This window comes from Harpegnathos saltator, unplaced genomic scaffold (assembly GCF_003227715.2).
Source record: "Harpegnathos saltator strain DR-91 unplaced genomic scaffold, Hsal_v8.6 scaffold845, whole genome shotgun sequence".
In the NCBI taxonomy this organism is placed as follows: Eukaryota; Metazoa; Arthropoda; class Insecta; order Hymenoptera; family Formicidae; genus Harpegnathos; species Harpegnathos saltator.
In genome coordinates, this window is record NW_020230699.1 from 983,755 (window position 1) to 999,138 (window position 15,384).

Genomic DNA, 15,384 nt, shown 5'->3' on the forward strand with positions numbered 1-15,384 from the left:
CGGTTACGTAAAAAAAATGACACAACGTGGAAGAGTGCTCGAGTCAATCGCGTGATAGCGTTAACAGGGACCACCCAGGATGCGCTAACAAATAATCAGGCAAATAAACAGGCTAAACGCGCGGCGATCTCGTGTAATGAACGTCGCGACTTAATCATAATGAAATTGCCATCGTTCATCAGCCGCGGGCTCATCGCGAGACGGCGAGATCAATCGACGTTTTCTCATCAGCGGCGCGCATTAGCGGGGGCACCGGAGAAAACGCGGCGTGGACTTTCTTAATCGCGCTCGCCCAGAGACGAGGGAAAGCGGACGGCTCGGATTTTTTTCACCTACGACCTCTCGACGCTACGACACACCGGTGCGCTATGCGCTATTGCGAACTGCACAGACAGCGCTTTCATCAAATCAATCTCCGATGAGGCCACGTCTAAATATGGTGGCACGGCTCGCAGGCAGCGGCCGCAATATTCGGTCTCGCCTCGTGGGAATTCTTCACTTCAAAACTCGCGACACACACAACGCGCGCCGCCAAACCGATGCCGGCAATTGCCGCGACGTTCGTGCCCGAGAAATGCAATCATCTCATCGCGCGTTCTCCCTAGAATTTTCCAGGCACACGCATTATCGATTTGTTACCTGTAACGGAACTCTGCTCAGACTCTTCAGACACTCGATTGCCTCGATTGCTGTCAAAACTTTCGCCGAAATTTAAAAAGTGAGGCAGCTTTCTGAAAAGTCACCGTGTCAAGACACGAGATTGTTTCATTTATTTATTTATTAAGGAATAACGCCGTCTCTCTCTTTCTCTCTCTCTCTCTCTCTCTCTCTCTCTCTCTCTCTCTCTCTTGGAAAAGAAGATACGAATAAAAAAAACAAAATCAAATCAAATTCTTATCGACAGCGTTTCTACTCACCACTGAGATCACTTTGACAAAAACGCATGGAAACCGGTTCGAACATTTTCACAAGAAATCTCCGGCTAATTTCGTTCTCAGCGAAGCTTTACACAAAGCAACTCACCGGCGCACCGCGCAGTTAGAGAGCTCTCGTACCTTTTTCCATCGTTCCGCATACTCGGGCGATAATCGAGAAGTCTCACACGGAGGTATCCGCGAATGAACACACGCGAGTGCTCCGCGAGCAAAACGCATGCGAGAAGACACGAAGAATGAGGAACATAATTTCACTTTACGGTATTGCACAGAGCGAACCTCTCCCGCCCAACGATAACGAAACCCTTCGTTGTCGCGGCCGAGGCATCGTCTGGCAGTCGAGTGGAAAACGCGAGGAATATCGCGATATCGCCGTTTTACGGCGGCGAAGACGTTCCTGACCTATGGCGACGCAAAGGCGGGCGAAGGGAAGAACGACGACGAGAGAGAGAGAGAGAGAGAGAGAGAGAGAGAGAGAGAGAGAGAGAGAGAGAGAGAGAGAGAGAGAGACGGCAGAGAAGAAGGTCACAAAGTGCCACGGCTCGACGAACCTGTCGGAACTCACGTGCAGGATCAAGGGAGTAGGACTCGATATTATCTCTACCGTGCATGTGCCGTTCCTGCGGGAATCAGCATTCCGAAGATAACGGGGCCTCGCGCAGCGCTCAGGCCCATCGCCCGTCCCGGGCGACTGTCGACGCCTTTTCTTTATTGTCGCGCGCGTGCGGTTCACGCCAATCCGAAGACCGTAATCGTCCTCGCACGAACGCACGGAGAGACGCGAGTGTGTACCCGGCGTGTATTTTCTCAAGAAAGACGCGCGTAACGCCCAAGCAGCAGGAAGCAGAAGAGAAGAAGACGAAGAAGAAGAAGAAGAAGAAGAAGATGATGATGAAGATCCCGAGCGTATAATTGGATCGGTGTCCTCGTCGACCGGCTCTCCGTCGCTTCCTCCTCGCCTTCCCGTGCTTTTCCGGGTGTAATATCGGCGCGCGGACCTCGCACTATCTGCGTGATTAATCGCTCGCTGATAATAAGCAGGAGGAACAACAAGGCGGGAGCGGCCACGTCGAAATAAAATCTCAAACGCGCGTCCGAGAGATCGCAGCGCACCTGGCTGAGAACCACTGATCCAAAATGCAAAAACGCGAGAACCCGAGAGCTTCCCGCTTGATGGAAATCTTAAATGCATATCGTCGCGATGTTAGCGCCGCTAATTGCTGCTCGACGACTGCAACAGCCGGCCCAAAGTAGCGTCCGCCTTTCGCGCTCAATGCCGCCGCGCGGAGTTCTCTCTCCTGCGCGAGGATCTCCCCCGGAGGAGCCCCGGAGGTCACCGCACCTTCGACCGAAGCTGCGGGACACCGCGGTGCCGCGGTAACTCGCCCGTTGTCACTTTGTGACTCGACGGTTGCCGTTGATGCACTTCCGTTCCGCGTTCGTCTAACGGAGCGCGAGTGAGCGAGCGGGCGAGCGAGCGAGCGAGCGAGCGAGCATGTATGTGCAACATCATTGTCGCGTTACCTCGCTCCATTACCAATCATCCCACGTCATCGTCGTCGATCGTCTTCCGCGCGTATTACCGCGCACTTGTTACGTCGTACCCGCCGCGACGTCCTCGAGGACGATTGCGTCGCGTGAGCGGATCGCGCGAAATCCTCCTGCCTTCGTCGCGAAAGTCGCTCTTGCTGGGCCGCACGAAAGTTGTATCCTCGGGCTCGATCGCTCGAACTCTGGTCAATTGCGCGATGTCGGGCGCGAATGTAACGATCGAAAGCAAAGCTTTTGCTGTGATTTTGCACAGCGAACGGCAGACGAGAGGAAATTTCTTCAAAATCGTCTCTTTGGAAGTTATTTTTTTCTTTTCTCTCGACCTGACATGAATGAGACCTCCGAATGAGACAACGAGTGTTTCATTACCATATCCCTCACGCCGCGAATGCGCAAAATTTAACAGCCTTTACATTTCGTAATTCAGAGCTAAATAATATTCTTATCGTCATTTTCCGTCTCTCTGCACGTAAACGTCGAGAAAATTCAAAGGAGACGCCATTATTATGCGAGATTTGTTGACCAACCAGTGTTAGGTCGAGCAGAACAACCGTGGTTCATTTAGCGAGATCATTTAGCTCAACATTCACATTTCCTTCGGTATAATAATAATAATAATAATAATATTTTCTCCCCAGCGTACATTGCACAGAAAAAGTCTCGCACAAAGGCTCCACATGAAAGCTGCATGAGAATTCTCTGATGCTGCATGAAAAATGTAAAAGATCACTGGATCTACGGTGAGTAGAGCACGTGTAAAGAGAAAAAGAGAGAGAGAGAGAGAGCGAGAGTGAGTGGAATATTAAAAACTGAAATATTAGAACCGGCCGACGCCCACGGGTGACGCGAATAAACGAACCGACGGCGGCTAGAAACCGAAAGGGGCGATATACTTATTAAAAATAACAGCCCTGAGGGGAGGGGAGGGGGGAGAACGTTCCGGCGACCAGTTACGTGACTATCGGCCATGTCGGTATCTCCGCCGGGTATCGCTAACCGGACGAGTTCCATTGCGCATTTCACGATATCGTCAGCCTTTTTGTTCCCTCCGCATCCTGCTTCCTTCTCTTTTTCTCTCTTACTTTCCTTCGCCCGCGATTACGGCCTCTTGTTTTTTCCCTTCCTCCCTTTTTTCGAGCGACGACCTTTCGGACTGACGCGCGCGTCACGCTATCGGTTCTGCCGCTCTATTTTTCCCCTTACGTAACGACGTCTCTCCCCCTTCCCTCCCTCCCTCTCTCTCTCTCTCTCTTCCTCCGTCGCGTAGAAAGCGGCGAGATCGAGAAAAGTGATTCTCCGGCGTCTCTCTGTCGCTCTACCGAGCCTACCCACCTACCTATTCTACCTGTCTGCATCTACCTGGCGAGCGCGGTGACTCGCAGAACTTTGCGAACATGCGGACAGCGAGATAGCCGCGGCGATCGGCGATATCGAGTCGAACGGGCAAAATCGGCCGGCCGGCCGACTGCATGCCGCATGCCGCGTTCGCCGCGGCGCGCATGGTGCATCCCGCCTCCTCAGGATTATCGACGCGCTGCTTTTGCGGCCGTTTCGCGCTCGCGGATACGAGCATGAAACGACGAGAGCGTGGTCAGAGCGGTGCACTGACCTCCGATCCATTGCCGCGCGGCGAGCAGCGCGATGCCGCGACTACTTGCCGAGTGAAAGTATCGGAGCCTGTGCTGGCAGCGCGTTCGTTCGCTCGCTCGCTCGCTCGCTCGCTCGCTCGCTCGCGCACGAACGTTGCGTGAGTGCGTGCGTATGGAAGCACGCACGTCCGGCGCGAGCGCGGCCAGGCCGACCGACCGAATATCTCTCGGCGAGCTGGCGGATTTCTTTTCGGGTCGAGCCCCGAGTGTCGTCGAGCCAAGCCGCTCGAGCGGCCGAACGAACACCTGTTGAGAACCTCCGCGCGCGCGCGGAATCCGCGTGTCCGTCAATTTCGCGCTTTTCCTCGTAATGCTACGTTGAGGCTCGTTAATGGAAACGAAATGTCGGAGGGAAGCCTGTAATAACCGCACGAGCCACGGCACAGGCACGGGTGTCGGTCTGCGCGCACGGTGTGCGCAAAAATTATTAATTATACTGGATATAACGTTATATCCCGGCAGCACGAAATCTCAGTAGCCGACTCGGACTAGCTTGACTGACCGTTTCGCTGCCGAGTCTGCCTGAGAGTTGGCTGTTACAAGTTGCCACGAATTCGAACGTGTCTCAACTTCGAGATGTGAAAATGTACGCCATGTGTAAAATAGCTCGCCGCGCTGCCCTCGAATGTCTAGAATAATAGGAATGATTTATATACGTGTAATTGGATGATATGAGTATATCCTGGCACGACACGTGCACTCAGTGCACGAACGTTAACGCATCTTCCGGGAAAAACCTCCCCGCGCGCGTCGCCTCGCGACTTCGTTTCCGCTCGCATCGGTCATCCCGTCCCCTCTCTCTCTCTCTCTCTCTCTCTCTCTCTCTCTCTCTCTCTCGCTTCGTTATTACAGAAACTGTTAAATTTCGATACACAGCCCCGAGCAATTTTCCATTCGCGCGAGCGCGTTCGCCCGATCAACGGTGTTTTTTTCTTTTTTTCCGTTCGACATGCGACACTTTCTACAAAACACGAGGAAAACACGCGGGTGAACAAAGTGAAACACGAGTCTGCGTCGGCCGGGCGGAATTCGCGGGCCGCACGGGCGATGTTTTCTAATGGAAATCGACGAGAGGCACGTTGCGCACACTCTTCTTGCGTATGCTGGCACGCGAACGAGCGAGCGAGCGAGCTTTCTAACCGATTCTTCATGCCGCTACTGGTTTACTAAAGCTGGGCCGATCGTTCCGGATCGGTCGGCTTTTACAGCGGGGTCGTCGTGAAAGAGGAAAGGTCGACTGACGAACCTCATCTCTCTCTCTCTCTCTCTCTCTCTTTCCCTCGCATACACCGCATGTTCCGCGATCTTTGCGATCTCTAAATGTGTGCCATCGTTGAGGTTGGGGTTATTTACCGGTTCGCGCATGACATTAATATGCGATTAATTCGTCGCTATATCGATCGCGACTTCACGACAGAGAGAGAGAAAGAGAGAGAAGGGGGGAGAAATATAGAGTCGATTGCGAAAGTGTGTCGACTGCGTGTTTATAAATCAAACTAGTCGTCCCGATACGTTCGGTGTTACAATATTAATGAAGCGATCCATATTTGCCTCGCGCAAAGAATTTACAATCTCGCGCGCTAATCGCCTACAAAGGCCAATAAATTCGCGGCTTGGCAAATGTGGTGAGACTTTATCGAAGCTCAGAGAAGTGCCAGAATGGATAGCAAATTTCGACTAGTAGTAGAGGCTATCGTCAGAACGTCAAGCAAACGTGTTTCTGTGCGTGTAAATGTATGCTTTGTTTAACGAAAGTTTCACGGAGGAACTTGGCCGGATGAGAGAAACGATTCTCAGCGGAAAGCCTGCAAACGCAAATGCACGCAGCTCGCGCAGCGATCGCTCGAAAAACAACGCAACGTAACTCTCGGGCGTTACGCGCTGTCGACGAGCGCGTTTGGCAATTTATGCAATCAAGCCCGATGACTTAACGCGCGGTTACAAGGGACGTTCAAACGAGGATTACATTGTGACTGAATTATTCAGATAATCGCGATGCGCCTCGCGATTATCCCCGTGCCGCAATTACCGACATTACGTTGCATAACTTCTTTTCACTGCGAAAAACACGCGCTGCGTACGCGACTCGCGTGTTTCCCTCGAAGCTCAGAAAACCATAAACGTGTTATCGCGCCGGACTTATCGCGAGCGTGCGTGCACGCGCAACTCACACACACACACACACAGAGGCCACGAAGAGAACGTGCACACGCGCGTAAAAACGCACAGGTGAGACCACTTATAATATTCCATCAGCCGGCAATCATTCTCGTAATCGCAATTACGATCGGCGTTCGCGATAGGGGAACGCATTATCGCGGGCGAAGTCGTTCGCTTCGGACCGAAGAGGCAGCATCAGTTAGCGACTAAACATTCCGACACCGACGAGTCGGAAGTCGCCGAGAGTCTGCGGCGCGCCATCAATTATTAATGAGCCGCGACCTCGATGTATCCGTCGCTTCTCGATATCGCATATCGCCAAATGTCAATCGCTTGATTCATCTCACGCGCTCCGCCGCGCGCCGCAGGAGCCGAGCGCGAATCTCGCGCGCGCGAGATTGCAACGACGACGCGGACGCTTTGGCGGAGCGCTGGCTGTTGTCTCGCGAGAAAAAAGAAAAACTCGCGCGCGCTCGTCCTGTTCTGCTTTCACCGAACACGGCGCGGACACGACGCGGCGAGCTCCGTTGTTGCGTTCGCGCGTGTGTCTGTGTGTGTGTGTGTGTTGTGTGTGTGTGTGTGTGACGCAAAAGTGGCGCGCGTTTTGCGACGAAAGTGCGGCAAAGCGCGTTCACAGCGGCTGGCTGCGTATATATCGCGCTCCGGCTGATACGCTGTTTTGCCGAACACCGCGAATCACTTGTTTGGAGATCCGTCGCTCGAACGGACAGCATATTGTCGGGCTGTTCCTCTCACCGCAAGAGCCGCAGCAAGAACTCCTGCGTTCTTCAGGTCTCTACGCGCGCGCGCGATTTTCCTCGAGCGTAGCGGATCTACATATTCATGCTCATTATTATTTAAATATGTCTAGTCCGAGTAATACGGCTGATGAAAATAAATTACTCGCGAGTTGCCTCGTTAGGAACTTGTTAACGTCGTGTCCTTTTGATAATTACACCACCTGCAAGCACGACAGACATCCTTGCAGCTGCGAGCGCATTCTGAAATTTCTTACCCGTCGAATCGAAGGAAATGATGAAGAGCAATGTTTAGAAGATTATATAATGAGCGTGGGTGTGTTTGCACCGTTAAACGAAAGTCAATCGTAACGCGAGCGAGGCAACATCCGCGCAATCTTCCGCGATTGTATACGCCTGATAGCGCAACGCGATGTGCACTTGCGCATAAAATAACGCGTTACTTTCAGAAATGTTCTCTCTCTCTCTCTCTCTCTCTCCCCCATCCCGAGAGAACTTCGTCGCTCCGCCCGAAGATAGCGAAGATAGCGAAGATTCCCATCCGCTGCCGCGAGTAACGAGCAAAATCAACAAGGACACGCGTGAGAGGTGCGATATCGAGGCGCGTACGAGCGCAAGATTTTCACGCGAGCCTCGCGTGAAAATCGCAACACGATCGCCTCTCGGTCGCCTTTCGTCGTCTCTCTTTTCGACGTCGTCACCTCGCCGAGCAGTTTCGAGAGCAACGCCCAGACGGAGTTTACGCTCGCGCGACGGGGCAAGAAACCGAAGGAGAGGAGAGAAAAAGACGGAGAGAAAGAGATAGAACAAGGAGAACACGAGCAAAACGGCGTGGGTAACGAGGGAAAAGAGGCGGTGGAGTGTAGGGAGGGAGGTGGGTAGGTACGGTCATCAGAGGAAGATTAAGAAGAGGAGCAAGGACCTCCGGCAAAACCGGTCATCGTCGTCCGTTCGTCCGTCCGTCCATCCGTCCGCGTAAACTCCGCTTCTATCTCGCGGAGCGACAGAGAGACAGAGAGAGAGAGACAGAGAGAGAGAGAGAGATTTCGCGCCTCGATTACTCGCGCCACGGATCCCGACGTCGCGGAGATGAAGTCGCGAGATGAAGCTCCTGCCCGCCCAGGCGAGGGCAACTTCAACGTCGCTCTCTACGCTCCGCTTGTCAACCTGCATGACGAGTGAGGCGCGACCTGAGTGCACACATCCATGCGAGAGTGTGTGCGTGTGCGCGACGCACGCAATACGCTCCGCATTAATATGTGGATTTCATCCGGGCGAAATGTCGCCTCTCACGCGGTAAGTCACTTCGGTAAGATCGCTTCGGTCGGAAACGCGCGGACGAAGCTCCGAATCATCGCCGACATCGAATCGTGGATAATTCCCGACCGGGAACACGGCGGAAAACGTGTGTATTTTCACCGAACGCTCGACGAGTGACTTGTCAGTTCGAAGCACCAGTCATTATCAACGACGACGAGGATGTGTCTCATCCAGCTGCTTCGTCGAATACTTTATGTGAAAATTCATCTACGGAGGACAGAAAACGGTAAACATTCTCACGATGTGCCGCGCGTGTCTCTCCCGCGAGAGACTTAATTTTTTTTCCCAAACATTCGTCGATCATTCGCCCCGCCGAATATTATTGACGATAATTTGCGTATACGTTAGCATATCAATGTCGCTTTAAATACTTAAAAAAGAGAGGTATCTTCTTCTTCTTCCTCTTCTTTTTTCGGGACGGTATTACCAAATAATCTTCCTACGACGATGGATCATCATTTCCTTAACGATCGTTAACGCAAACGATCGGAGTTTCTGCTCGGAGCGCGCTCAAGGCTCGACCAAATTTAGAATAACGTCTTCGAGAGAAGGTCGACGCGCCGGCGAGTTATTCACATTTACGTGAAACACGCAGACGCGGCAACGACCGCGGTTCATCGGTCGAACGCGGTGAGGTCGATCTTCGCGCCTTCGTGAGCTCACCTTGAACGGCCACCTGGTGGACGCCCACGCCGCCCACGGCGGCTCGCCGTCCGTCTCAAACTGGCTCGGAAAGCACCTCGCCGTCGCTCGTAATAATAATGCGCTGTATCTTCGCCCTGCGCGGATTACCGACGATCTCTCGTCGAAAGGCGGGAGATCGCTGTGTAACCGCCTTGCAAAACGCTTCTCTACGGCCTCAATTTGTTGCGAGCGAGCGAGCGAGCGAGCGAGAAGCGCGATGATCAGCGCGGGACGGGACAGAACAGAACTCACTTGGCATACGCTTTCTCCAGCAGTGCCGGCCAAAACTGATCGCTGTGGCGGCTTTGGACGAAGGCCAGTCTGCCGTGGACCGCCGGTAGTCGGTCGTCGACGAGAACCTCCACCCACGCGCCGCACCACCATAGTCGAAACCTGAAGACCCCGGCGTACTCGGCGGTTGGCGAGCCCGGCGGCTCTCCGCCGCTTCCGAAGCCTTGGTCGGCCGGTACCACCCTGTAGAACAGACCCTTGCTGAGGTGCAGCACACCCAGGCATGACACCAGCCACTTGTCACCTGTTGACGAAGGATATAACATGCTCAACTTTAATGATGCATCAGCGTGTTAAAGAGCGAAATCATCCATCGCGTGAGAATCGGAAGCAGGAAGTCTCGTTTTGACGAGGCCTTCGCGAAGAAGAGCGATCCTAATTACTCGGATACGCTTTGTTTTCAGGAGATCAACGGCTCTGTGATATATTTGTGGAACATGTCGTAATGTCGTGAGAAAATTCTCCAGGATCCAGGAGCGACACCGACGCTCTATCGCGCCGCTCGCGCGCGCAGTCGCTCACTTCACTTTCGTTTCCGAAGGTCTAATCGCCGATCGTGCGGCTCGCGTTTACCGGCTTTTTGTCACTCGACGCGAGAAAAGAGAGGAAAACGGGAACGGAGTCCTGCGTCGGACGCGAATTTACATTGCTCACTTTCGATAATAGCTCCCGCGTTCCGTTTGGATCAGCCAGTGGAGAAGCAATTAGATAAACATAAGTTACGGCAGCTTAACTCTCGGTCATTACGTGCTTCCATTCCGCAATAACTTCAAATGGTTTCGTTGGTCGCTTTCATTGAGTGCGCAATTTGAGTCGTCGAGCGAAACTTTACAGTCAACGAGATCAATCGACAAGATCGTAAAAAAATAAATACTAATATATATATATATATATATAAAATTACTAATAATTATATCATTATACAGCTGGTGCTTTCTGAAATTTTAATAATAATTATTGATATAATGATAATTATTATCAAATATAAAATTTAATATATTTAATTTGCACAGGGACTCGAATATAACTTCTCATGTGTAAAAATTGACCTGTCTCTCGTAAATCCTGTTACATTCGTCCCGGTCACTTTAGTTCTCTTTATTTCATTTCAATTCGACAAAGTTTTACAAGCACGAATCTATTTTACGTTCCTATCACTCTGTCCAGAAGCCAGTTCTCCTCGCTGTAGCACGCAGCGACAGTTTTGCTACATAATTCCAACGTCGCGGTTACGTCACGTTTCGCCCGAGACATGTGTTGGTCTCCTATATGATCGGCACAGGTGTTATGAGACTATTTCGAAAGATTTCCAAGAGTCAGAGAATGTAATTCCATTTCCTTTCTTCCAGATAAGACGATCGAAATTTAGGGAATAACGGAACGGAACGCGATTCCATCCCGAACAGCCTCATCATCTCTCTTCCCGGCAGACCCATTCTGCAACTTTTAACGACGGTGTCGTTATCGTCGACGGTGCGTCGCTGCGCAGCTTCCCCGCCATACGTCATACCTGCGCAACGACAATGTAACGATAACGACACGCCTGTTAAAAGTTACAGAGGTAATAAATAAAGTTCCTGGGGAAGTGAGGTCCGCAGCTGTGCACGCGATAGGGACCAATCTGGAAACACACACGTGTCACGTGGCAAGGCCACTTTGGTAGGTAGGTAGGCGGATCGGCGGGCGCCGAATTTGCGATGTCGCAATGTAGGTCGGTGTAAATCATTACGTGTCGTCATCCCGCGACCGGCTGTGCGTGCTGTTGCTTGCGTACACGTTAACGGGACACGTCTCGTACGAGCGCGAGTGCGCGCGCGCTATAGCAAGCGCAGTTATATCTTGAGGAATGCGCGCCTGCATGGTTTTACTGGAGGGCGCTCGACTTCCGGCGGCGCGAGGACTCAACTCGTAAATTACACGCGAGTCGCGGAAGGGATTACCGTCGCAGGGAACGTTCCACGGTGCATTAGTTCGCGTCCGACGTGGAGACGCGTTTCGTTTAAATTTTCCGAGCCGGTCGCGGCCACCCGAAGAGAGCGAGAGAGAGAGAGAGAGAGAGAAAGAGAGAGAGCAAAGCCCGAAGAAAGCGAGATCATTACAGCGACTCGTTAGGATGAGCGCCGAGCGCATCTGACTGTTGACGAGGAGATTAAAAGGAAAAGGAAAATATCACGAACAAAACCTGCTGTTTTTAACTAAGGAGTTCGTGTCGACGATTGTTGACGCGTAGAACAAACGAAGCAAACGAATACGTTGAAAGCGCCGGGACGTAGTTTCGCGCGCAATTTCGTAGTCCCACTGCAAGTCGCACTGCAAGAGTGGAATGAGAAGAGCGGCTCTCATAATTGCGATAACGTACGCGACGGTACGCGCTCGGGTAGACCCGATTTGCGCAACGCGATCGCTCGTTCCGCGCGCGCGCGCGCGCGAAAAGACGAGAGATTAGGAAAAGATTTCTCTTGGCGGGAATGTGAAACTTCGTTATGATAATTGCATTGTATAAAAAAGAGAAAAAAAAAAGAAACGACAGCCGCAGCTTGGACGTGTTTCGCGCGGTGCGTCAACCCGACGTGTGTTGCCATCGAGAGAGCCGAGAACTAGTTTGATTTCCTGTCCTCGCGTTTCCCGATAGCGATCAGGAATCTGAAGCGAAACGCCGGAGAGAGACTTCGCGGTTGATACGAGCCGCGCCGAGTGCCGAGCCGAGAGAGACGAGAGCCATTATATTATCTTATTCGCCGCGTTTCGTCCGCGCCGATCCTATCTCGCTCGCGATCGCGAGAAAATAATTCCGACGTTTGATACGACACGTAACATTTAGCAAGTGTTACTATTTTCACGATCCGTCGCAATTAGCGCTGCGGTCTCTCGAGTGAATTACGGGGCGTTTACGTATCTGGCGCGACTTTCTAATTTAATTTAATACGCATAATTAATAAGTCTCGCGAACGCGCGCACTTATCAAATATTACGTCTGTCAGAGTCCAATCGCGAGCGTCGCACTTTCGACCGCGATTATATACGTCATCCTCATTAGCCTACTACTTGCGAGCGAGTAACAACCGCATCGCTCATCATTGTGATATAACACTTGGTTGTTTGAAAAATCGCGACTGCACATAGGGCCGTCTTGGTTGTTCAATCGCGGTATCACCTACTGCAATTGCAACTCGCGAACGTACATTTTATAGACACGGCGAAGAAATATCGAAACTTTTGCCTGGTCGCAATTTCATTTCATCTTGCTCTTCTCCCGATTGAAAGGTTGCACTCGAATGCTCTGATTCGAGTATCGCGGAGAAACGTCTCTCAGCCTTTCCCGCTTTCGTTGCACACGTTCCACGTTTTTCTTTCTCTCTCTCTCTCTCTCTCTTCTCGGGCGAAGTTTCTTCCAGATATTTCTGGCAATATCGTTTCCACTTGGTTATTGTCTCAAGCAAGCAAATTATGAATGTCTTTAGAAACTTTCTGCACTTTCTTTCTTGCATATTATTATTCTTTTATTATATGCCATTATACTCTATAGGTAACCAGAGCAGTCTATTCGCCGATATTTCTGCTGGCTTTTGCTGGCAATAAAATTAAATAAATAAATATATGTATCGGATCATATATCCCGGGCGATAAAAGTTGTCGAATGTTTTCCAAGCGGAACAGAATATTCTGCGGTTTCATGCCGTTGTTTACGAGTGAATAAAACACAGAAACTGCGACGGGAATAGATTATCTCTCCATCCCTCTCTCGCAGACGTGAAAAAAATGAGGGTAACAACTTCGACCCGTGACACGACTAGCGACTAGCCACGTGTTATCTCTCACGTTCGTCAAAGGTTACCGAGGTAATTTCAAGGTCCGTGTGGTTTCGCGCTCTTTCGGCTGTGAAGATAGCGGATGAGATTCTTCAGCTCTTCTCAAGACGGTTTTAGATAATTGCGTCATTAGAAGTTTGTTGTATACTAACTTTGGATACTTAGGGTCGTTCTCTCTCTCTCTCTCTCTCTCTCTCTCTCTCTCTCTCTCTCTCTCTCTCTCTCTCTCTCTCGCTCGAGTGACGCCCGCGACGTCTGATCATACTCGGCAAGCGCGAATATCAAAGTCGAAGTACCAAGGTGTAAAATGGAACTCTTGTTAGTCAGCAGGCGTTCATACGGCGGATAATGTACATTCGATCAACGTCCAGCTATCCAGTTAATAGCAAAATTAACGAGAATATTAAATATTCCAATTTTCAAACCTAACAAACTATGCTTCGTACATAAAAAATAAAATCCATGTCTCGCAGCGGATATTCTCGAGAATAATCGTACTACTTAGTCTTTAATGTTTTTCGAGTAGCTCGCATGTGGAGTGCGATCGGTGTTGTTAAATAATCGTTCGTCGAACAATCCGTCAACAAAGTCAAAGTCCAAATAACGCGCGTGCATGGTACACGTGAGCTTTTAATATTCGATTACTAAGCCCGTGGTAGTGAACTCGCGTAACCTTTCCCGCTCCTCGCAAGGAGGAGCTAGGAGGAAGCCAAGGTTTTCAGACACGCGCAAGAGCACAACGTATCATTACGTCTATCGAGGGAATTCCTCCGGGGCAAGGAGGATATGCAAATGCGGAACGACCAGTTCCATTATTTCTGGATGCCTTTCGTGCGGCGTTTATTTACGCGCGCTTTGCCCTCGCGCGTTTCCTTTTTAGAATACGTTGCTCTCATCATTTGCGTGTTCCGATTCGCGACACTCACCCATCTTCCCGGGAATGACGTCGAACTGAGCCGGCGCATCGCTGACGAAGATGGGTCGATTGCACAATTCCTGAAACAAAAAGGAGACATCTTTAATTTCTTCGCAGATTTCGCGACAGTCTTCAAAAGTCGCTGGCGAAGAGAATCCCGTCGAAATCGGCATTGATTCGAAAAGAGACAAAGAGAAAGGGGAAAGAAGTATGCTTGCTCAAAGCGTGATATAAAATAGTCCTCAAAGAAGTTTCCAAGATCTGACGAGTTTGAGCTCCTGATCGGCCAACCCGCGATTGGCAAATCCCTCGACTAATGAGACACGCGCGCAGTCGCGATTCTCGGCTGTAATTTTTGTAATTCCCAATAATTGATCGACAATTAATTCTCAATGGCGTAGCTTTGCGAAATACGCGCCCATCTGTGCCGGGACATAATCGCGACACAATTATGCGACGGGAAGGGGGGAAGAAGAGGGCGAGATAATTATTCGACAGAACAGTCGCTCACACGTGAATGCGTTGTCTTGTGCCAAGTGGAAAAATGACAGACATTAACGGCACGAAGCGGCGCGTCGTGTCGCAATAATCGGTACCACTGTGTATTAAATAACTGTTCTCCGCACTGTGTGCGCGCATCCCGTGCGCCACGTCGGAATAATACCTGCCCCTTTCGGCGCGTATTTCCGGCCGGCGCGCGCGATCGTGACTCGGTTCAGCAAACGAGAGAACGATCTTCGGTGACGGTGTTAAGAGAACGCGCGACACCAACACGCACGCTCGCACGCGCTCTACGCAATCGCCGCGACCTTGTCGTAGGAATATGTGCGTATGCGCTCTCGGTGACTTTTATCGCAATTATTATACGTGGCGGCGCGCCGCGGCCGCGCAATATCTCGTTCGGTAAGCAGAAAAGACTCCGGTTACGCGTCGCCGACTTCACCTGTCGCTCGCTCGCTCGTTTCTCGTCTCATCGTACGGGTTGCGTAATCCCGACGTCGCAGGATCGTTGATCCCGCCGCCGCTGGCCGACTCCCGTCGCGATATTTTCATATCCTGCAAGGATCTCGGCCGTCTCCCTATTCGGGAGGAGTGATATTCCGCGGAGGACATTGATTCGATATTTGCAAGTGATGTTTGGTGTCTTGATCTTTCTTGTTTACAAAGGAAAAGGTCGGTGGAAGAAAGATTACTACGCTTCTCTGTTGCAATAAATTTCGCAATTAAAAAGAGCGAATACATTTTTTCGTGATTTTCAGGAGATAAATTTTCTTACTTAATACTCGGTGCGTTTATCGAAGCTCATCTGGG

General features: G+C 51.1%; 1 protein-coding gene across 4 annotated transcripts in view; it reads right to left on the reverse strand.

The window, feature by feature from the left end:
* Positions 1 to 15,384, reverse strand: part of CalpC (calpain C) — a 37,963-nt gene that overhangs the window by 5,454 nt on the left and 17,125 nt on the right. For all 4 annotated transcript variants that reach the window (XM_011145181.3, XM_025307336.1, XM_025307335.1 and 1 more), the window contains exons 3-4: positions 14,084 to 14,153; positions 9,310 to 9,592 (exon numbers count right to left, since the gene is read on the reverse strand). In XM_011145181.3, the coding sequence (XP_011143483.1) occupies positions 9,310 to 9,592; positions 14,084 to 14,153 (353 nt within the window). The remainder of the gene's footprint in view (positions 1 to 9,309; positions 9,593 to 14,083; positions 14,154 to 15,384) is intronic.